At 36.0% G+C, this 25,388-nt stretch overlaps 1 protein-coding gene across 1 annotated transcript; it reads left to right on the top strand.

The window, feature by feature from the left end:
- The first annotated feature begins 5,579 nt into the window (after window positions 1–5,579).
- LOC107821894 (glycosyl hydrolase 5 family protein-like) lies at window positions 5,580–8,619 on the top strand. Its single transcript, XM_016648351.2, has 3 exons — window positions 5,580–6,163; window positions 6,752–7,349; window positions 8,065–8,619. The coding sequence occupies exons 1-3, from the start codon at window positions 5,597–5,599 to the stop codon at window positions 8,478–8,480; spliced, it is 1,581 nt and encodes a 526-aa protein (XP_016503837.2). The 5' UTR covers window positions 5,580–5,596; the 3' UTR covers window positions 8,481–8,619.
- The last annotated feature ends 16,769 nt before the right edge of the window (window positions 8,620–25,388 follow it).

The following is a 25,388-nucleotide window of genomic DNA, read 5'->3' as shown; positions in this document are numbered from 1 at the left end:
CCTTGTCCATTCGCGTTATTGGAAGCACCCGACAATGCCTGCTTTAATTCTGTCATGACCTCCTGCCGTGAGAGATGACCTATAATAGCCCTTTGTTGTTCCCTCAGGAACCTTACTGTTTCAACGACATGCTCATCTTCAGCATCGTCAAGGGTTGCCTCACAAACATGTCGTAGATATTGCCCGCCGTGAACTGGCGTGGCCTCGTTACCGTCGTTGCAGGTATCACTGATGGAATCTTCGTGCTGAGGCTGATTTCCTTGGGCCTCAACGTTGTGTGTGGTGTTGACGCCGCTATCTGCCATTTTAAATAATTTTTGCTAAAAACAAAGAATCAAACAAGGTAGTAATAGATGCATGGATCAATTCAATTACACGACTGCCTATGTCACACGGTGGGCGCCAAACTGTTTACCCGTAAAACGGTACAATTGAATTTATACGTGATTTATAGACAAGTGAATCGATTTGATCCTAAGATGATAAATGAATTAGACGAAAATATAAGACTTAGCCTTGAGATTGAGATAAAACAGTAAAGATCTTGAGTTCGGGAACAGAGCTTCTGGAGGCAGTAGGAGCAATATAATTTAAGCAAGAAAGTAAAATGTTACTGGGATTTGAATAGAGTGTAGTGTATGCTTATCCAAAAATTCGTGTCCCTTATAATGGTTATGGGGATCACTATTTATAGTGGTATCTTGGGAATGAGGTGCTAGAATCAAGCCCCTCTTTAATGACAATTATGAGGGCCATTGAAGAATGTATAAGGGTAAGTGATAAATGGTATATTCTCTGTAACGGACCATGCACTTAATACTATAGAATATTCTTTATTAAATACTACCAGGTGATAGACATTTACTTCGCCTTTATGAATATCATTCTCTCTAGTATCAAGCGAGATCGTTGTCCTCGGGCCCGACTGTCTTCTGTTTTCGACTCCACGTGTCAATCTCTCATGCTAACATTAAATATGAACATATTTTACCCCGTACACTAGCCTAGAAGGGTAACGATTTTGGAAATAAATAAAAAAAGAAGAAGAATATAGAGCCATTTATTTACCATTACAGGCAGCTAAACCTAATATATGCAGAGAAGTCACTTGGTGGCCTGAATCCAACTTCAGTGGGCTTTGTTTCTTAATTATTCTAGTCCATATCGTACAAAAGTATAGGGAAAGTACAGTATAACCGTTCCCCAAAATAATAGTAACATAATATATATTTTTTATATATTATATATTAATATACATATTTTATACATAATTAACGTATATTATTATATATTAAGTTAGTGCCTGTAATTAGTTTTTACCGACTGACCAAATATATTAAAGGGATCTTTACACAAATAGCCGGCCATATTTATTGTTTACATTTTCTAGCCATATACATAGATTATAAATTGAATATACATAAATTATGCATATTTTATACATCCACCGACTATTTTTAGTTTAATCAATTTGATGGACGGCTATTTGAGTTAATTCTTCTATATTAAAAGCCCAAACGTAGACGGGCCTAATCTTAGTAACCCAACTAATTGATCCTCAACTTACTATTTTAAGGTTTAAGCTAAATTATCCAACAGGTTACTTAATATCTGGGTTAGAAACTAACAACAAACTGAAATTATGGATAGAGAGAACATATTTTAATCCAAAGACTATCATAGAATTGTTTGAAAGGACCAACAAAAGTTGTGGTGGGGTGATAAGTACTCATTAATTCTTAACCATAGATCTTGGGTTCGAGTCCCTGGGTATGAAGTCGCCTTTGTAGGAAGCACTTTACTCCCAATGTGGTACTTTCCAACGCGAATCCGAATTTAGTCAGGCCCTAATGTGGGTACCGAACGCAGGACGAGAAACCAAAAAAAGAATTGATTGAAAGGTGCTCTTGAAATATTAAGCACGCAATACTTTACTTATTTGCTCAATTTGTTTTGATTCAAACAAACTTTTTAATAAGTAGTGTATTGAATACCTTTGTTTTATCCATTTTGAACGTCCTCATATTTAACAGAATCCACAAATTTGATACACTACCGATAAAATAACCAACGTCTTTTTACACCAAATATTTTTGTAGCAAGGAGAAGTGATTGACTGGATTCTACTATACTTGGGCCTCATAAAAGACTGGATACTACTGAATTTATTTGGAGTGTTGGGGCTCGGCCGAGCTGAGACGGAGTTAGGATTTTAATCCTATGGATTCAACAATTTAAAGTTTTTAGCATTGAACCAATTATACTTTTAAAATTATGGGTACATGTCTACTATTTATCTATAATTTTAGTGATTTTTACATATAAATTTATGCTCCATCAAAAGTACTGGATTTAGTTTAACCCGGTAACTCCATGTTGCATCTGTCCCTATGGCTGTCCAACGGGACGGGACGTCCCGTCCCGTCTCGGTCCCGTCCCGCGTCCCGTCCCGTCCTGTCCCACTTAATTTTAAACGGGATGGCCCCATGTTAAACGGGACACGAGATGGGACGGGATGGCCATTTCGTCCCGTTTATCCCATCCCATTTCGTCCCATTTCGTCCCGTCCCGCCCGTCCCGTCTGTCCCGTCCCGTCCCGCGTCCCTTTTTTTTTTTAAATTATAGCCGTTGGGCAACGGCTATAATTACAAAAATAACTGTTCCCAACGGCAAAAAACGGCCATATTTGGCCCCCACTCCCACCAAAACATCCCCCTACCCCCAAACTTTTAATATAATCCTTAAGTTTATTAAATTACACTTTGGACCTATTTTCTACTATAAATACCTCAATCCTTCTTCATTTCTTCCCACAAATATAAATCTATGGAAACAACAGGTGGTGAAAGTGCTCCTTCTACTTTTAAGTCTAGAGTAGAAGTTCTATGGGAAGATATGGATGATATAACAGGTTTTGATTCCTCTATTGATGATGAACTTGATTCTTATCTTAATCAAGGATTGGAAAGTATTAAAGACGAAGAAGGCAACGAACAACTTTTGGCATGGTGGAGGGAGTGTGGCAAGGCTTTTCCAACACTTTCCATAATGACCCGAGATATCCTTGCTATTCAAGCATCATCAGTAGCATCGGAGAGTACTTTTAGCGCGGCAAGATTTTAAATCGGAGATCATAGATATTCATTAGCGGAGGACAACCTAGAAATTTCCGTATTATTCAGAGATTGGATTAATTCAGAAAGAAGAAATCTTGGTTTTGAAAAATTAACCACTAGGGAAGAAGAAGAATACAATGAGATACTTAGCACTGGGAGCAATGACGACATGGAACTCATGGAACATCAATCAACATTGCCAATTCCAGAACAATGTCCGAGAGAAATTATAGATAAGTTACAACGAAGTTATATAGGAGCTTACAAATATTAGTATGATAATTTTTTATTGGCTACTAAGAGGCCTAGTTCAAAGTTCAAACAGAACCCTTCCTAGAAGGTGGCTGCATAGATTAGGTGCTCTTCAAAAGAATTATATTTGTATGTGAGATTTGAAAGTTCTATTAATAAAATAAAAGGCTCTAAGCGTTAAATTTGTTTTATGAATTCTCTTACACTCGAAATTATATTAAATAAATTATAACTCTATTATATATTTATAATTGCTAGAATATTTTATTACAAGTCTTTTATTTTAATATTTTATAATTCTTTACTTAGTTTTCTAATTTTCGTTTAATTTTTAAATTTATTGAATAAGTCAAAAAACTAGATGTTGCAAACTTTAAAAACTTAGTCATTGCCAAAAGAATATCCGTTGTCAAACTCAATGCTTAAATAATTTTTTTTAAAATAACACTTAAGGCCCGCGAACCCGTCCCGTCCCGTCCCATCTCATTTGTTAGCGGGATGGGATGTGCCTACCGTCCGTCCCGTCCCGTTCCGTCCCGTCCCGTCCCGTTTGTTAGCGAGACGGGATGGACCTACCGTTTCATCCCGTTTGTCCCGTCCCATTTCGTCCCGTCCCGCCACCGTCCCGGCTAAATGTCGTCCCGTTCCGTCCTGTCCCGTTAATTTTGTCCCGTCCCGTCCCGTCCCGTCCCGTTGGACAGCCATATCCGTCCCTGCTGCCAAGGCATTGATTTATATTATGGGTGGCCAACCAATGTAGGCTACTTACCATAGAAAGACTTCTCAAGTTGCAAATACAACTTAGAGAGGTACATCAAACACTGGCAAGAATAAAAAGGAAACATCGGCCTCGATTCAAGAAGGAAATGATAGCAGCTATTTGGGGTGTTGTGGTATATCATACATGGAAAGGAAAGTAAGTGTGCGAAGGTAGACTCAAGCTAAGATTCTACTCGTGAACATAATGGTATACGTCTGCCTGACTGTGAGACCGACTGGTCGAACAGAGACAAAAATCGGCCATAGTAATCCGGGAGTCCCAAGTGGAAGGGCTCTCGCTCAACGGATCAAAGGTACGCCAAGAATAACAGGATGATGACTCCCATGGAGTTCCGAAGGGCAAATAATTTTATAAAAAAGATCCGATACCAAGTGAATGAAAAAAAAAGGGCTCTATTCTTGTGTAGTCTTTATTGACCTCGAACACAAGTTTTACCAGCCAAGCCAACCCGATATGATGAGCCATTCCCATCTCAAGTGGTGCCCCGAAGAATCTCTTTCTAGTAGCTCTAACACAATTAGGAGATTCTATAGGGGGTTTTATTTCTGAAGGTAACATGCTTGGTCCCGCTTATGGGGTCAAATCAATACGTTAAGATTTTATGACTCCTACTTCTAACTTTAATCTTGGAGCAAGGTGAGAACTACTAAATGTAGAGGTCTTTTGCAATTATTAATGTGTAATTAGTATGTTCTCTTGATGCTTAACTCCCATCGCACTCTTTCTGGAAGGTGGCAGTGGAATTAGGTGCTCCATAGATTTTGTTTTATTTGTTATTAATGATAATATTCACCGTTGTTACCCAAAATAAAGGAAAAGTGATTGCTATTTTGAAATTTTATGCATACACTAAATACAGACGAATTCCTGGATGTAATTTACAAGATTCATTGATCTACATGATACACAAATGTATATTCTATTCTTATCTATTACAGAAACCAAGGTAGTTAGTTATTATCCAATTAGAGAAGAAATAGTGTATATTTGAACCATTACATACTACTACAAATTAAAATAAAATACCAAATAGCCTTTACGGGGTGAAAATCCCTTCTGCAAGAAGCTTCCAAAGAGTAGTGAACAACTTGAAATCAACCACAACACCTATAGCAGTACACACATATATACATTGACAATATAATTTTTTTAAAAATATTATCAGTGCAATTTAATATATAGCAGATGTATTAAAAAATATCATAGTAGATTGCCATATTATTTTTTAGTTAAACCAAGAGTTATTCTTTTAGTGACCTGATAGGATACGAATTCTTTCACGAGTGTTTAGACGTTAAACAGAATTCGAATAGATAAGATAAAGTCTTTTTGAATTAGATTTTGTTTTATCCGATCACATCAAACATTAATCACTCCTATAAATATATGAGATCCTTCCTTTATTCTTCGTTCTCTTAATTCCCCTTCATACTACTCAGAAAACGCCATGACAAAACTAGCCACAATCTTTATTTTTCTTTTCTCTTTTGCAACTTTGTGCCATTCTTTTCCTCTATCAACAAGCTCTAGATGGATAGTAGATGAAGAAACTGGCCAAAGAGTAAAATTAGTTTGTGGAAATTGGGCTGCCCATTTACAAACTATGTTACCAGAAGGCTTAGATCAGCAGCCCGTTAGTCAAATTGCTAGGCACATATCATTAATGGGCTTTAATTGTGTCCGTTTAACATGGGCTACTTATATGTTTACTCGCCATTCAAATCTGACTGTGGCCCAATCTTTTATTAATAATGGGCTTAATAATGCTATGTCTGGATTGGGCCAGAATAATCCACAACTTTTGGGCCTAACTGTTGTTGAGGCCCAAAAGGCTGTGATTGAGGAATTGGGCCGACATGGTGTGATGTCTGTGCTTGATAATCAAGTTGGTGAGCCCATGTGGTGTTGTGGGAGTAATGATGGAAATGGTTTTTGGGGAGATAAGTATTTTGAACCTAAAGAATGGTTAAAAGGATTGGATATTGTTGCTAATCGATACAAGGATACACCAATGGTATGTATAAATCATATTTAGTTTTGTTTGTATTTATTATTTTTAAAAAAAGAGCAGATCGGTGCACAAAACATCCCACATTCATACAATGTTGAAAAGGGCCGCACCCAGAGGCGGATCCAAGATTTAATGTTTATGGGTTCCTGCAACGATTTTGAGTGAATTTTCAATAGTAACTGGATTCACATTCAAATATTTATAGATATTTAGTGAATTTATCGAATATATTTATATTGTTTGGACAAAAACTACTGGGTTCACGTGAACCCGTAGGTTACAAGGTGGATTCGCCCCTGGTCGCACCTTAAGGAGTGTGCCGTAGACAATCTACCCTAATACAACTATGAGTGGTTGCTTCCATGACTGGAACTCGTGGCCTTTAGGTCATATTGAGCAACTTTACCGTTGCTTCAACGGTCCCCTTCCTTTCTTTGTATTTATAATTATTTTAAAAAATTAAAATCTTTTAAGAAATAAAAAATACAAAGAGTTGAAGGCAATTCCTTGAAATAAGCTATTGTTGAATTTATTTGTTGTGCTCCTTTGTAGATAAATTGTTATTGATTTTAATTTACTTTTTGTATCTAGGTTATCGGCATTAGTCTACGTAACGAGCTACGTGGTCCTCTTCAAAACCAAAGTGTATGGTACGAGTATGTTGAGAAGGGTGCAAAAACAATTCATAGGGCTAACCCTAATCTTCTATTAATCATATCAGGATTAGATTATGATCTTGATTTTACCTTCTTAAAGGAAAAGCCCTTGAACTTAAACATGAGAAATAAGATTGTATTCGAGACTCATAGGTATTCATTTACTGAGGGACAAGCAAATTGGTTTTTAACTCAGCCATTAAACAAAGTTTGTGATACTATTAAAGAAGAAATTATGAATAAATCAGGGTTTTTGATTAAGGGAAAAAATGCAGCTCCTTTATTTGTTAGTGAATTTGGTATTGACCAAAGGGGAACGAACCAGGCCGACAATTTGTTCTTGGGCTGTTTTCTTTCACTTTTAGCAGAATTGGATTTGGATTGGGCCGTTTGGGCTTTGCAAGGTAATTATTATACAAGAGAAGGTCAACCAGGAATGGAGGAAATGTATGGGATGTTTAATTCTACATGGAATTCTCTTAGAAGTCCTGAATATCATGCAAAATTACAACTTATTCAACAAAAACTCCAAGGTAAAAGTTTTACTATTTCTTTTGTCTTATGTCCCTCCTTTTGGTAAGAGAATTGTTTGGAATTGAATCCTATCAAGGTGTCTGCTAATGGATTTGACGATAGTGTAAAGAATTTTATACTGTTAGTGTATTTTAACTTATTGAAACAATTAATCTGTCTAATTACATGGAAGTTAACTTCTTTATATTGATTTAACTTCTTTACATTGGTATTATCTGTTGTAACAGCTAACCTGTTTTATTTTTTGGAGTTTAACTTGTTCATACCAACTTATCTTCTATACAATTGATAGTTTATAGACTTTGTATTCTACATACACAATACAATTGATAGATTATAGTATTTGTATACTACATACACTGATAATCTGAAGAAATTTATACTATTATTTTATTTAATTTGTTATAGTAGGTAACTACCTTACTTTCTAGTATTTAACTTTTACATATTGTTAGTTAAAAAGAATTTTAACGGTATTAGTCAAAAAGATACATACAAGTAACCGTCCACTAAAAATGAGATTAGTAACATAAAATATAAGAAAAGCTACATGCTACGACACGTTAAAGATAGATTCAATTTTAAAGTTTGTTATCTGTTATTTTAAGTGACGTGATAGTAAAAGAATCTTTTACACTTATAGAAGTTTATATATTTACTCGAGTGCATTGTTATTTTCATTATGTTAACTTATAGTATTTTTGAATGCTATAGATCCAAAATCAAAACAACCAATGTACCACTTATTATTCCATCCACAAAGTGGCAAATGCTTGCATGCTGCAGACAACAATGTAGTATATGCAAGTGATTGCATCGGAGCAAGCCGGTGGAGCTACGACGGCGACGACACGCCGATCCGATTGACCGGAACTTCTCTCTGTCTCACAACATCAAGAGAAGGTTTGCCTGTAACTCTTTCAACAGATTGCAGTGAACAAAGTACATGGAAATTTGTTTCAAATTATCAACTTTCAAATCATGATGAAAATGGCACTGAGTTGTGTTTGGATTTTGATACCTATTATTCTTCCTCTAAAGTTTTGGTTAGAAAATGCATTGGCTTAGATGAGAAGAGCAATGACAATCCTCAAACTCAATGGTTCCAGTTTGTCTCAGCCAATGTTTAGTAGAGTTCTTAGTTATTTCAATGTTTAGCGATTATTTTTGGTATATTTTAGTTTACGTCTTTGTTTGACTCTTAATTTCAATCCTCTGTTTGGAATATTTTGAGTACATTTTAATATATTCCGTTTTTATAAGACATGAAATTGGAATGAGGGGATCTTGTTTAATTGATCTTATATTACAGTGTGACATTTTATATCCTTGAATAGCCCCATTTGAAAATTATTGGTTGCAGATAAAATTATTAACGGCTGACATTCCTTATTAATAAATTGTTGTGTTTCAGTCTTCGAATAGAAATAAATGGTAGAAAATGGATTGACATTGGCACATAATCCCGTATCAAAGAGTAATTCTGAACCTTTGAGTATACTAATATTTTCCTCCTTTTTTTCTTGCTGTGTCATCATATTTTCTTAAATGACTTTTTAACTTTTGAATATGTCAAAGATTTACAAAGCGAGAAAAAGAGAAAAAGAAGACATATAACAATGGAATAATTTGGTAAATAGCAACAACCTAGAGATTTTCCTCGTAACTTTTCAAAGTTTTTTTCTCCATAATATTCTTGTTTTTGTTTTTTGTGGGTTTGCGGTGTTTTTTTTTTTTTTTTTTAAAAACAATATCGATGTACCATAATTAAATGAGTCAAATGGGTAGTAGAAGTCCTCTCCTTGTTTTCAGGTCAAGACCTCTTATCATTAGTGAAGTTTGTGGTTATACAACGAAATTTAAAGTAAGTTTTGTGTCAACAGCTTCTTGTTAGAGCAAAGATTATACTAATATGAATTTGATTATGAGAGACAAATGAAGGAATTAACGACCCCATCATGGATCTTTGCAGAATGAGACAACAAATAAAGCTACTTTAATACCTAAATGATGTCTTATCCATAATCACTAGGAATCAACCATTAAGCAGCAGAACAAAGCATAGTATAACTTTTTTTTTGGTCCAATAGAAGAACTTTTAAAAGAAACATATTATCACTTTTAGCCCGCGCCAGAAACTATTTACATTTAATAGCCGAAAAAGTGTATAAAACTTGTATAATTTTTATATATAACATAGAGAATGTATATATATACAAAAAATATACAAAATTTTATACTATTTTTTCGACTATTATTTTTACAGCGGCTTTACAGTGTCATTTTTCCAAAATACTCATTTCAGTGATATTATCAGTTTTTAATATTTTTGTACACATCTTTAGAAAGACACTAAAGGCGTTTGTTATAAGAATATTCGTCTAAATTACACATTACTTTCCCTTCAAATATCTTACTTTATTAATTGAAACTGTAGACAAAAAATTTACGTCGAGAAAATAATTGAGACCGAAAAATATTGCAACACTAGTAATATTTTATTTCAAATAGTTTGAGCGTTACAATATCTATGGTTCCTCTGATTCTTCTTTTCAACTGTAAATTAATTCAATGACCTTTGAGCTTGATCTTGAATCTATATTCATTGCCACGAACTTTGATCTTGAATTCAACTAGCACGAACTTTGATTTGAACTCGTACTCCTTGAATCTTGATTTGTTCTTTGTTCTTGAACTTGAACTTTATTTCTTAAAGCTTGAACTTAACTGCTTGAAACTTGAAATTTGTGGGAGAATTTTCAGTGTTTGATCCACGAGCTCTTTCTTGCTTCTTGTTATGACTTATTGTATCTTTTCTGAGTTATGAAGAGCCATATTTATAGTTGTAGAATGGAGAAGTTGTGATGCGAATAAACTCTTTCCGACTAATCACATTGAAGAGTGACAAGACCGCATTTGATTGGTTAAAATATGTCACTTGCACATCTGGCGTGATTTCATGGGCCTTTTGATTTGATTTGGCATCCCTTGTCATTTGTACACATGTCATGATCATATTGACTCTTTCGTTTGACTTGGCGCGCCATGTCATTTGACACGTGGCATGAAACTAGTAATCTAAGAAGATGACATATTGAGCCTATAAAGTGAGCTAATCATTTGTTGCCCAACAAAATGGGCTAGCCTAATCAATATTTATTGGATTTAAGTAATTAATCCAACTATATTGGCACATAATATTTATTCGAACTAATATATTTAACATATAGTCCAAATGATTTAATTGAATTTAAATCCAATAAAATTTAAATGCTCACAGAAACATTAGTGATAAATCTTAAAAAAGAGGTAATAAATAATTCCATATTTTTCTAAAATGGTAATAGTTTATAACTAGTCCGATAGGAAGTTTGGTAATTAGACTCAACTTTGGCAAGTGTGATGTTTAAGACCTATTTGACTATGCTTTTGCACAAGACTCCCAAAGTTCTTTCCTCGTTTGTTGCAAAGTCTGACTTACCCTACACAAAGATGTTCTTCTTTCCAAAAAATTAAACTCTTTACCAATTCAAATTTAAGAAATTAAAGTTTAATTAGCTCAATCAAAACATAATCTCTTCACAAGACCTACATTTTCGACTGCCTAAACTTGAAACAAAATAAACTACTATGACTCCAGCATTAACTTTTCTCACATAGTCTATATGCGATTGAGGAATCAATGAGAATGCCTTAGTGGTTAGTGTCTTCTATTAAATACATAATTAACTAGATAAAGCGTGATTTCTTTAATACTTCAAGCTTGATTTACATATGTTAACATAATAGTAGACTAGGAAGTTACGTTCGAGATCTCAACATCACTTTTCATGTGCTTAGCCTATGAAAAAGAATAAAGTCCGCAAGTGAGGAGCGTGTTGAAAACACAATTAACGAAATAAAAATATGCTCTCTAACGGGTTAGGTTTTTTTTTTTTCCTTATTTTTAGTGAGAGAAAAAACAAGGGAGTAAAGAATGTCTAACTGGATAACAATTGCCGTAAAACTAATAGGGCAAGACAAGGTTAATACCCAGGATTATAATTTCACCTCCTATATGAGATAGATAATCTCAAAATTCTAGTATTAATTTTATCATAGTTTAACTAATACGTACAACCAAACACTGAACATAAATTTAATTCCCAATTGTATACTGAAAATCTGAAATAACTCCTTAATCCTGATAAACAAACGACCCCTTAAAATTTAAATTCGTAATATTGTGATTCAAATGGTGACATTTGAAAAAGAAAACTGAAGTGGCTACAGAAGAACATTTCCGGTCAATAAATGATGAATGAAGGTAGTTGGAGCTTTAATCAATACTTCACTCACTTCAAAGACACACTATGGTAGGTCCTTTGAAAGTGTTACTTCTCTCGTTCATTTTTAATGTTTGGTTAGAGAGTAAAATATTTTTGTTAGAAAAATAATTTTTATGCTACTCTCTTGACCCGTCCTTTCCCCTACGTTTCCTGTGCTCTCCCCCCACTCCCAACCCAAATACCCAACTTTTTCAGGATTTTATTTTCTTCATGAATTTAATTATTCTTTTAAAAATTCACACAAAACCAAGGTAACTAATGTGTTGCTTTACTTTTTTCATGCAAAAATAATATTGAAATTTGTGCTACATAACTAAAAAGAAAATATTCTTTTTTTGAAAAAAAGGTACCCTTTCTACAACGTACAAAAAAAATACTCATTTTATTGAAATGAAAATAAAAATACTTTTTACTACATATTTTTTTAAAAATAAAAGATAATACTTTTTCTACATTATGAAAAGAAAGTACTTTTTATTAAAATAAAAGAAAATACTTTTTACTGCATCATTTTGTTGAAAAGAAATAAAATACTTTTTTTGAATCATGATAAAAATACTCATTTTATTGAAATGAAAAAGAAAGTACTTTATCTACAACATCAAAAAAAGTACTCTTAATAATATTCACTTGAATTTCTTGATTTACGAGGTCGAGTATTTGCACTTTAGATCTCATGACTCGACCTGTTTTATTTATGGTTGAGGGTGGGGGTAGGGGGGAAGGGTTTGGGTAGGGGTGAGGGGTGGCTGGGGGTTGGTGTGGGTGTGGGTGGGTTGGGGGTAGGGGTGGAGTGGGGGTGGGTTGCTGGGGATAGGGAATAGGTGGGAAATATTGAAGAAGAGTTTTGGAAAATATTTTTTCTTCTTTTGATAGGAAAAATATTTTTCTCCGATTGGAGAAAAATGATTTGATGAGAATTTTTTTTTTCAAAACATTTAAGCCAACCAAACATGAAAAAATTGGAAAATATTTTCTGAAAATTATTTTCCTTCATACCGAATACAGTAATATACTCTATGTATTTTACAATTTTACCCATAATAATGATAGTATTTTCAAAAGTCTTGAGAAATGATTTGGGTAATGTGTAGTTAATAATAAGGGTAAAAAGGAAAAAAAGATTATTTTTCTCTTGATTTAGTATAGTGGACAAATAAAAGTGAAAATATATTTTTATTATAGTGGACAAGCAAAAGTGAACGGAGGGAGTAATAGATTAAGATGTTGTGCCAAAACTATACGAAATAAATCGTCTGAACGACGTACATGAGCATTCACAATTTGTGGCGGATCCACATCACTCATTAACTTTGACTATATTTGGTAAATTTTTATAGACAATTATAAAAATATTTCGATAAATATAGAGTGAGCACCCACAATTAAATTTATTTTTTCTCTTCTTTTGAAATTTTTTTCGGTGAGCACCCATGACTTTAAAATTTTGAATCCGCCACCGTTAACAATGCCGTTTAAATCACTTTTAACTTCAAATCTGTGCAAGTGTTTTTAATTGCATGACCTAGCTAGGTAAATTTTACTTTAACTCTTTTAAGTAAACTACTAAAGTGAACTAGCTAGGTATTCTGGGAACTATATCAAAAGATTAAAAATGGCTCTCATTTACTATGGGATTATAACAACTAAGTCAAATCAAAGGTTATACTTTATTTGTTTTGGTTAAAAATGCTGCGATTTATCTCAAAGTGTGTGATTTCTTTACTTTGTGAACTGCAACGTAACGAATTAAAGACGACTCCACTTTTTCGGTTATTGATTGATATGCTATCAACCTCTATTATAGCTGAAGGTTTTGTAGATTTCATGCAAAAGATTTGCTTCATAATTGGGCCAGATCCGGGTACTAGATGACCCACGAGCCCATTAGTTATTTCTCTACGTAAAACCCTAGAGTTTTGGGTGTTTACGATGTGACTTTCAATGATAATAGAATGACCTGGGTTTGGAAGAGTTCTCTGCATCTATGAGATTTTAGGTTGTGGACAAAGAGGATTCATCAGCCTCGTGAGAATTCCCCACAAGCAGTGACATAAGCCGTGGTTATTGCAAATCCGCTTCCGCTAAGAAGGAACACGTAAATCTCCTAAGCTAGTATTTTACAGTTAAATACTACAATTGCGTAAAAGAAACAACTCAAGGATGTATGTGTATAGGGTAAAATCTGATATGACGCGTGGTTGACTAAAAGGAGGACATGTGAAATTCAAGATGGAATGGCTGAGGACCGAACACAACCACTGCGCTTGTCACCGGAACAGATAACGTTCATAAAAGAGTATTAAATGCTTTGCGTCCGGTAGCATTTACTAAGGAATATTCTACAGTATTAAGAGCGGCGGTCCGTTACAAAGAATTTGACATTTACGATCAACGTTATATCTTCATCAATAACCCTCATAATTGACATTAAAGGAAGGCACAATCCTAGGACATTCTTCCCTAGACATAGCTATAAATATTAAGCTTAGTTATCATTGTAAGTGACACAAAATTTCTGGCAAGAGCATAGATTATATTCTATACAAAGCTTTATACAATTTCACTCTCTTACTTTTTGATCCCATCATTGCTGTGTTCGGAAAACGTATTCACGGAATCACTATCTTTGTTATTTCATCTACATTCTAAGGCTAAGTACTGTGTATTTCTTTGATTATTATATTATTTCAGGATCAAATTAGTTCACTTGTCTAGAAATTACGTATAAATTCAAGTGTACCGTTTTATGGGTAAACAGTTTGGTGCCCACTGTGGGGCCTAGACACCCGTGCAATTAAATTTATTCTTGCCTCTTTAACTAACGTGTTTTGACTATTTTTGTCTTAGAAAAATCGCAAAAAATGGCAGATAACACTGTTAACGATGCACACAACCCCGAAATTCGAGGGGATCAACCTTATTTCGAGGACTCAATCAGTGACACTCGCAATGAGGGGAATGATGCCACACACTGACATGACAGCCGGTACCCTCGACAGGTTCGAGAAAGAACTCCCGATGATGCTGACGAGGAGCAAGTAACGGATGCTGTGAGGCAAGAGCAACATGCAATCATTCTAGGCCATCTCACGCGACAGAATTAGGTTATGAAGGAACTGAAGCAGGCGTTATCAGGTGCTTCGAATAATGTGAACATGCGCAATCCGATTCCTCCCGTTGTTCCCGTAGACCAAACAACACAGAGAATCGATAACAATACTCTGAAGGGTGAAGTCGGCTCCGATGGGGCTGGGGGAGCAGATCAGGTCTTAAGAACGAGAATGATTCATTCAAAGATGAGCTTTTACGGTTCATGAGGGAAGTAAATGCCCGCATTGATCAAATCTCGGGCGCACCACCAGTATTGAAAGGCCCGAACTCGAAGAAGTATGTTCAATTATTGTACAAACCAAGTGCGGCACCAGTACTAATCTCGAAGCATTTCAAAATGCATGAAGTTCCAAAGTATGTTGGAAATTCAAATCCAGAGGAACATATTACAACCTACACAACGGTGGTGAAAGGAAATGATCTTACTCATCACAAAATTGAATCTGTGTTGCCAAAGAAATTCGGCGAAACTCTCACGAGGGGAGCCCTAACGTGGTATTCGTTACTGCCTGAGTATTCCATAGATTTCTTTGAGATGCTCACAGATTCTTTCATTAAAGCTCATGTCGGGGCCAGAAAAGTGCAAGCCCGGAAGGCCGACATATTCAGAATCACGCAAGGAGAATCAGAATTATTAAGAGAGTTTGTTACACAAATCCAGTAAGAAAGAATATTGCTCCTGGCCGTCCCGGATGAATGGGCAGCTGAAGCATTCACCAAAGGATTGAATACGAGAGGTTCAGACGCTTCCCGGAAGCTGAAGGAGAGCCTGCTTGAGTTTCAAGCAACAACATGGGCAGATGTTCACAATCGGTATGAGTCGAAGATGAGGATCGAAGATGACCAGGTCGGTTCTGCATCATCGGCCAAAGGCCGGGAGAAGAATAGAGAAAAACTAAAGGATGAATACGACGTGGATAGGAAGACTTCGAGGGGTCAGTTTTTACCCTACGAGCGTACCGAAGGCTGCGACAGAAATTTCCAAGCAGCAAACAAGTTTACCATTGACGGAGGGATTGATCGTGGTCGAAGCAATAAATCACTTCAAGATAAACAAACGTCGGGGTCTCGAGATCTTTCTTACCCCATGTTATCGAAATATAACTTCAACGTTAGTGTAGTGGAACTAGTGTCATCCATGAGGAACATTAAAGAAGCACGATTCCCGAGACCTATGAGGTCCGATTCTAGCCAGAGGGATCCTAATTTATATTGCGAATACCACGGGACGAATGGTCACCGGATAGGGGATTGCCGACATCTTTGGGAAGAGGTGGCAACGCTATTGAAGAATGGTCATCTCCGAGAATTCTTGAGTAATCGAGCTAAGAACAATTTTGGTCGTAACAGTGACAACACGGAATCCTCGAAAGTAAAGGAAGAAACCCCACGCCAAACGATCAACATGATATTTGGGGGGGAACGAGATTAACGGGATCAACTTTTCGGCGGTAAAAAAAGACTAAAGTATCGATAACTCACAGCAAAAGACTCCGGGAGGACGATATTATCATAGAGAAAGACGCAGACGGATTGATGTTACCAAACAATGACGCACCGGTAATCTCTTTAAATGTGTTAGATATTAAAATTAAGCGTGTTCTAGTGAATCTAGGAAGTTCGGCTAATATCATATAATAGAGAGTATTGGAATAAGCTAAACTCACCGGAAGCATTATTCCAGTAACAAAACTCTTCGCCGGGTTCAACCTTGCGAGCGTGACGATCTAGGGAGAGATCTTGCTGCTCACGAATACTGAAGGAGTAATGAAAACAACTCTCTTCAAAGTAGTGGATGGTGATATGGGATACAACATCATCTTAGGAAGGCCATGGTTACACGAGATGAAAGTTGTACCTTCGACGTACTACCAATTGCTGAAGTTTCTAACGCCCGAAGGAATCAAGTAGATAAGAGGTGACCAACTGGCTGCGAGGAAGATGAATGCAATCTCAGTTTCCAGTAGCAAAGGGAAGGAGCGCACGACATAGCAATTACAAAAACCAGCGCCTACTCCCGAGTTAGAAGAGGTTATTCCATGGGCAGAATCGTCAAAACAATATCAGGTTCCGAGATATTTCCAAGTTCTGGAAGAAACGAACACAACGAAATCCAAGGCAGAGTAACTAGAGCAAGTGGCATTGTTTGAAGAATTCTTAGAAAGAAAATTTCACTTGGGGATAAGACTGCATCCCGAGCTCAGGTCTGTTTTTATTGAATTTCTTAAAATTAACATTGATTGTTTTGCATGGTCGCACGAGGATATGATAGGTATCACGATATAAATAGCCATGCACAAGCTGAGTTTGGATCCCAACTGTTACACCTCCTTTTTTCCGAGTGATAGGAGTTTTTCTAATTTAAGTAATATTATTCGAAATGGGATTATTTATTTGATTAGAGTCACCACTTGGAATATTTGTTATGGTGACCCGAAGTCACCGATTTATTTTAAAATTCCAAATCGAGGAAATTGACTCTTATTTATGGTCTGAGAACACAGAAGACCGGGTAAGAAATTTTGTTAACTCGGGAGAAGGTGTTAGGCATTTTCGGATTCCGTGAATTTAGCACAGTCGCTTCAATCATTCCTGGCTTAATTGTTAATTACGTGTTTAAGAACCTATGTGCGTTTTCTCTTTTACCGCTTTTAAATTATGGCGTTATGGATTTATCTTTAAAACGGATCACGTGTGCGTGGATTTATTTTATTTATGGCGCTAAAATCATGTCACGCGTACGTGTGCACGATTAATCACACTTTATTATTCTTAAGGATTGTTTGGCCAAAGTCGCGCGAAGGCGTACCTTGATTTAATTTAGGAATCAAAATTATGTCACGCGAACGTGTACACAATCACGATAGTAAATTAAAATCTCGCCTATGTATTCTACGAATGTTTCATGAGTTGATTATTTTCCTAAGATTTTAGATTATTGGGAAAGTCCAAGAAGTATTGAATTATTGATGAAAAAGTAGTAAATTAGTTATGAAAAAGGGGGCTAGCTTATTCAATTATTTAAGAAAAATGGCTAGAATTGTTATATTGGGTCGGATAAAGTTCAACTTATTGAAGCCCAAATTCTTCTCTTTCATTATAGTCCAAAACTAAACTATCATATGTCAACCAATCCTAACTAATTGCCAAATCTTCGCGGCCCAAGATACATTTACAAACAAATCACATGACCTAATTTATTAACTAATTAAACAAATATAAACTCTAAAATTAATCAGCAAAAACAATCAAAACTCACAGAGAATCAGGATATAAACTAATGAAAATTCTTCAATAAATACCACAAGCAAACACATAAACAAAGATTCATGAATAAACATAATGAAAAGATCGACCAAAAAATATAAATCGAAAGAGTCATGAACGGACCTCAATCAGCCGCAATTTTCATTTAAAATGGGAGCTCTCAAATCCAAAGTACAATGAAGAGATTCGACTTAATACTTCTGCTAGAGATCTGAACCAAGATCGGAGGCTTCTAAAAGCGCCATCGCCAGAACCTCGAACCGGCGAACTCGAACATCACCTCACATTAACAATGGTTTCAGAACTGATATTGAAGATATTTTCGAGCTTTTTCACAGCTGGTTTTGCTGCTCTTTTTTGGCTGGATTTTTTGAAAGAAAGAATGACACGAGTAGAAATTCTCTTATCGTACAAAAAAAAAAATTCTCTCAATTCTCTCCTCTCTTTTTTCTTCTCTTATCCCTCCCTTCTTCTCTCATTTTTCACTTCTATTTATAGAAAAAAAAATCGGAATTTTTTTGATTTAAAAAAAAAATATTTTTTTATTATTTTTTAAAAAAGAATTAAAAACAATTGCCAACTTTCTTTTACTTTTATTTTTTTAATTTCCCATTTTTTTTTACTTTTTTTTATTTCCACTTATTTTACTTTTTTTTAAAAAATTTTCACTTATTTTACTTTTTTTTTAATTTCCACTTTTTGTTACTTTTCTTTTTTAATTCCAACTTTCTTTTTCTTTTCATTTTTAAAATTTTTACATTCTTTTACTTTTATTTTTTTAATTTTCCACTTTCTTTTACTTTTTTATTAAACTGTTTTCACCTACTTTTACTTTTACTTTTTTATTCCATACATTTAATTTTCCTATTATTTTATTCCCATCCGAAAATTAAAAAAAAATATTTAATGTTTTCGATTTTTTTAATATTTATTTTATTTTAAAATAAAGATAAAAATAAAAATAATACTAATAGTAATAATTTGACCTTTTAAATTATTTTTAATTTTTATCCTATATAAAAAAATATATATTAAATTTCTAAAAATATCTACATAGTAGAATGTGGTAAAAATTCAAATATAGTCAAAAATTAGGTGCTCACAACTGCCCCTTTTTGCTTGAAAACATGAAGAGTTTTTAGGCAAAGATTAGGTGAGCCATGTGACTAATTTTTGACCAAACCGTTATTTAAAAGAAAAAGAAATAAAAGATAGGGTGCAACCGAGTCCTGGTTTTGGATAGCCTACATATCCCGAGTCGTAGGGGAATCAGGTCACGTGTAGTTCAAGGAGAATGGTGGAATGATGAGTTTGAGGAGTCGAGTGAGGTTCCGTCGAGGCTCCGGTCCGCGGTCCTGCTATTATAAAAAAATAATTAAACAAGCCTATCAGCTATGAGTTACAAGATTCCTATCTGTGAGTCTTCTGAAATTTGATCTTGAGTCTTGACTGGTTCTTCATGCAGACTGTGATCTAAACCTTGATGCTCACTAGCTATAAGTGCTAGTTCATTGTTCTATAGCTTCTTCTAATCAAAACGGGACTCCAATGCTCGTGGCTTCAGTCATGTCTTGAACATTCCACATCTTTTCAACTACTTTTACATTTTGGATTCACCTATTTTTTCTTTTCTTTTATTCTGAATTGAGACTTCTTCTTTTAGCCATCTCGAACCCAGTGCCTCGAGGTAAAACCTACTCAGACACCAAAACAAACCAACGAACAAAATTTTTCTGCCCCAGTTTGCACTAGGAAAATTTCGTGAGTTATTGTAATAAAATTCTAAACTACTTCTTTATTGAAAGCAATAAAAGGTCGGGAATGGTGTACCCCGAAAAAAAAATAGAGACTAGGGAATAGAGACCATATGTCTAAAATAAAAGAAACTAGAGAGTGGAGACCCTATATTGGAAAAGTGACTAGGGATTGGTATACCCTGATACTGGTAAGGAAATTTAACCAGGGGTTGATACCCTATTTATGGAAAAAGAATATAACCAGGGGTTGGTATCCTGTATTACTGAAAAGAATGTAGTCATAGGATGACGTCCTGTATTACTGAAAGGAAATGTAACTAGGGGATGACACTCTGTATTACGGAAAAGAAATGTAACCAGGGGTTGGTACCTTGTATTACTGAAATGAAAATGAATCCCCTGGGCGAAAAGGTTCTACCCGAGTTAAACTGCAAAAAACGAGCCTGGGCAAAGAGTAATTCTACTCGGATTATGAGCTGGACCCCCCTAGGCGAAAAGTTTCTACCTGGGTTAAGCTACGTAAAACAACCTGAGCGAAGAGTACTTCTACCCGGAACTATGAGCTGGATCCCCCTAGGCGAAACGGTTCTACCTGGGTTAAGCTACGTAAAATAACTTGAGCGAATAGTACTTCTACCCGAAACTATAAGATGGATCCCCTAGGCAAAAAGGTTTTACCTGGGTTAAGCTACAAAAAATAACCTGAGCAAAGAGTACTTCTACACGGAAATATAAGCTGGATCCCCCTAGGCGAAAAGGTTCTACCCAGGTTAAGCTACGAAAGACAGCCTGGGCGAAGAGTACTTCTACCCGGAACTATGAGCTGGATCCCCCTAGGCGAAAAGGTTCTACCTGGGTTAATCTACGTAAAACATCCTGAGCGAAGAGTACTTCTACCCTGAACTATGAGCTGGATCCCCCTAGGCGAAAAGGTTCTACCTGGGCTAAGCTACGTAAAACAACCTGAACGAAGAGTACTTCTACCCGAAAACTATGAGCTGGATCCCCTTAGGTGAAAAGGTTCTACCTGGGTTAAGCAACGAAAAATAGCCTGGGCGAAGAGTACTTCTACCCGGAACTATGAGCTGGATCCCCCTAGGCGAAAAGGTTCTACCTGGGTTAAGCTACAAAAAACAACCTGAGCGAAGAGTACTTCTACCCGGAAACTATGAGATAGATTCCCCTAGGCGAAAAGGTTCTACTTGGGTTAAGCTACGAATAACAGCCTGGGCGAAGAGTACTTCTATCCGAAACTATGAATTAGATCCCCTTAGGCGAAAATGTTCTACTTGGGTTAAGCTATGAAAAACAGCTTGGGCGAAGAGTACTTCTACCCAGAAACTCTGAGCTGGATCCTCCTATGTGAAATGGTTCTACCTGAGTTAAGATACTGTAAAACAACCTGGGTGAAGAGTACTTCTACCCGAAAATATGAGCTGGATCCCCCAGGCGAAAAGGTTCTACCTGGGTTAAGCTATGTAAAATAGCCTGGGCGAAGAGTACTTCTATCCGGAACTATGAGCTGGATCCTCCCAGGCGAAAAGGTTCTACCTGAGTTAAGCTACAAAAAACAACATGGGCGAAGAGTACTTCTACCCGGAACTATGAGCTGGATCCCCCTAGGCAAAAAGGTTCTACCTGGGTTAATCTACAAAAAATAAGCATAGGCGAAGAGTACTTCTACCCAGAACTATGAGTTGGATACCCCTAGATGAAAAGGTTCTACCTGGGTTAAGCTACAAAAAGCAAGCGTGGGCGAAGAGTACTTCTACCCGGAAATATGAGCTGAATCCCCCTAGGCGAAAACGTTCTACCTGGGTTAAGTTACGAAAATAATCTGTAATAGTGATGCATGCTGAAAATAAAAGATAATAGAGATTTTGCGAAACTCACCTTTGGTGACATTCGTCCTTTAGGAATAACCATTCTGCACTGCTTTGTTCCTGCTGCAAACAAAGAAAAATTGTGAGTTTTAAAAGTGGTGGTTGGTTTGTGGACTTGATGCCTTTGGCAGCTTGGCTTTGTGCCCATCTTCTTTCGATGATGATTTCAACCTGCCACTAGATGTTTTGTTAATACCACTTGCATTTATGGCCCCAAAGAGACTTTGACTTTTCAATCTTTTCCGTAACGGTTGGTCGCGTGGGACTTAACCTTTTCAACTTTATTTTGCCTTTGTGGCATTTCACTTTCGACTTCTTTCCTCCAAAATTTTCAATTTTAGAGCATTGGGGAACCTTTAGCTTTTCAAATTTGCCAAAACGGTTAGCCACTTAGGACTTTACCTATTCAACTTCATTTTGCCTTGTAGGCATTTTCAATTTGATTTCCTCCTTACAAGATTTTTGCTTTCTAAGCATAGACCGCTATGGCCAGTCGAGGTCGACTTGATGCTCCTTTCGAGTCTGGGTGCCTTTTTTGCATATTAGCTTGTATCAAATAAGAGCCCTGTAAATCAGTCTTGCCATCCCTTCTTTGCCTTAGTTTTTGGAACAGAGTTAGACCGAAAGGGATTCAAAGAACAACAAACAATGGAATAGACAATGAATTTAGACAAGAGGTATCCTTTTTGGGGAAAGGAAAGAAGGACTTATCTGGAGTACATGCGAACTTCAATGAATATGACATGCCTTGGGCTAGACGCCTGATCCTTGTAAACCGTCTGACCCTTAAAAATTCATCACAACCTTTGTCTCGAAACCGAAAAGCAATGCCCGGGATTGTGTCGATGCTAGTGACTTTGAGGATCCTCTTTTCGATCAGTAGTGCCCTTTGCGGGTTTTCACCAGCTGACCTCTCTTATTTATCTTCTCACTATCGCCTTATAGTGCTCTTTGCGAGTTTTCACTAATAAGACTCTCTCATTTTAGCTTCTTTACTCCCCATCGCGTTACTGTGCCCGTGAGGGTTTTCACCAATAAGACCCTATCATTTTATTTCTCTCATTTCGGTTGCATCAGATCCAAGTGACTGTATCCTCCAACTTTGAACATTCTCGTTGATTGATCGGAAGGACTTGAAAAGGATATGGGTAAAAAAGATTTAGATTGAATTACAACTTTGGAACCTTTGAGGTGAAACCATCGCTGAACCATTATAACATCTGCCCTAGTTTCAACTTTTGGGGGAATGTGGATTTTTGTTTTGGTGTGACTGAACCCTAGAGAGAGTCTGCCTACGTATCCTTTAGGAATCAAGTCAAACATAGTTCAAGGTAATATGAACTGTTTTTTTTCTTTTGTCTTTCTGTTTGTTTTGTTTTCTTTCTCTTTCCTTTTTCTTTTTTTTTTCTTTTTTTTTTCTTTCTTGTATTTTTTTTTTCTTTTCAATAACTCCTTCAGGTTCCAAAGAGGGTAATCAAATAAAGGTAACCGGCCCAAAGGGTTGGCAAAAAGGGTTTATAGTGTCAGGGTAGCGAGAATGAAAGCCTTCGTCATCCCAATCAAAGAGCATTAAAGGTGCGTGAAAGGTCAAACATAGTACCTTTTTGACTGCATCAATTTGGAGCCAATTTCCTTTAGCTTCTTCATGATGGAGGAGGATACATCTCAGAATGAGTTGCCCCACTTCAAATTTCCTGGGCCGCACTTTCTTGTTGTAGGCACTAGCCATTCTTTGTTGGTACAACTGCCCGTGATAAACTGCGGCCAATCGCTTTTCATCAATCAGTGTCAATTGTTCCAATCGATTCTTGACCCAATCTTTATCCTCAATCTCGTCTTCAATAATGACCCAATCTTTATCTTCAACACATTCTGCTTCTTGATTCATTATTTCGAGGTCTAACAACATTTTAGAATCTAGGCATGAAGTCCGCAAGCATATCATGTCATTAAAATCTGCATTAACAGAACTGAAAAGAGAATAAGAAAGGTGACAAGATTAAGAAAAGAGACATTCAATGAAATATTAATTTCATTTGATTTCATTTTTTTGTTTTTAAAAAAAAATTAAAGATATAAGGGTTTACATGAGAAAGTAAGACAATAAAAGCAAAACGTCTGCATTACACCCTGAAATAATCCGGACACAAAAAAGATAGCAAGACCGGCTACCGAGACTCCCATCTGACAAATAACTTTTCAGATTTGGCGCCCGTTTTTAGGTTTCTCTTTTGCTGCGGCAATGGCTACCGTGGCTTTCAGTGTTGGATCATCAAGTCTTCAAATGCCCTTTTGAGGGTCCAACAGTCCTTTGTATTATGTCCCACTGCTCCAGAGTGGTATTCACATCTAGCATTAGCTCGGTGCGAGGGGGACTCGGGGTTCGGCCGGTTCGGGGCCACTAGCTGCAGCAGACCTAGCCTGATTAGCTTTTGGAACAAGCTTGAATATGATTCACCAAGAGGGGTGAACCGATTCCATCTCGAGAGGCTCTTTGTTTTCTTTTTTTTTTTTGAATTTGTTTTTGAATTTTTTTTTTCATATCTTAATTTCTTTTTCTTTCTCTTTTTGTTGTTTTTCACTCTTTGTTTTTCGCTGTTATTTTTTGTCACTCTTTTATTTCCTTTTCACTCAATTTTTTTTCGGTTTATTTTTTCACTCAATTTGTTTATGGCTATGATCGAATCCGATGGGATTGCCAACGTATCATGATGTCGCATGAATCAGATCATTACGTAGTTCAGGAAGATCGGGAATAAACTGACCTATTTTCTTTTTTTGTCTTTTTATTTTTATATAAAGACTTTTAAATATTATTATTATTTTGAGTTTTTTTTTCTTTTTATAGAATTTTGATTTTTTTAAAAATATTTTTTAAAGAAGGAATTCTAAAGAAGAAAGAAAATATTTTGGATTTTGATTTAAATTTTTTTTTTGTTCTTTTTTTTTTCAAATGAAAGACTTCGGAAAAGAAGAAAAATATTTTTGGATTTAATTTTTTTTTTTTTTGGTTTTTCTAAGGAAAGAATTCTAAGAATGAATTAAAGAAAGGGAAAATATTTTTAATTTTTTATTTAAAATTGGGGCCGGAACCGATGAGGTTTGCCTACGTATCTCACATCCGGTGAGAATCAGACTCGCGTAGTTCGGTCCATTTTGATAGAATAGGGGAAATATAGCACTTGAAAATTTTGGCTCAATTTGAAATGCCTCCTTTTTTTAAAAAAACATTTGGGCACAATTTCGGTATTTTTCAAATACCGTAATTTTTGGAAACCGGATGAATTTTCTCTCTCCTACCTTTCACTCCTGCTTTTCTCAATTTTCTATTCTTATTCTAGAAGCCGGTCAACATGCAAATCAGATCAAACAAAATGGACAAGTAGCACGTATTATGCATTATGATGGTCTTTTATTTTAGGTACACCTATCCTAGACGGACTCAACCCCTGTGTTGAGTCCCCTAAATCAAATGCACGAGATGCAAACAAACATTCCTACTAGGAATCCGCCATGAGGCTATGTTATTCTAGGTTTAAATCTTGTGGGTATGTTTTAGACCTGACTTACCCAAGAGGACAACTCGAGCCTAGGTGGGGGCAACGTACCGGGACACGAAAGTTTATTCGGCCTAGTTACTGATCCAACCTCGTTCTATTTGGTATGACCTCTAACAGAAAAGTGGGTCA

The sequence above is a fragment of the Nicotiana tabacum genome, chromosome 23, assembly GCF_000715075.1.
Source record: "Nicotiana tabacum cultivar K326 chromosome 23, ASM71507v2, whole genome shotgun sequence".
In the NCBI taxonomy this organism is placed as follows: Eukaryota; Viridiplantae; Streptophyta; class Magnoliopsida; order Solanales; family Solanaceae; genus Nicotiana; species Nicotiana tabacum.
This window is presented reverse-complemented; position numbering and strand designations above follow the sequence as displayed.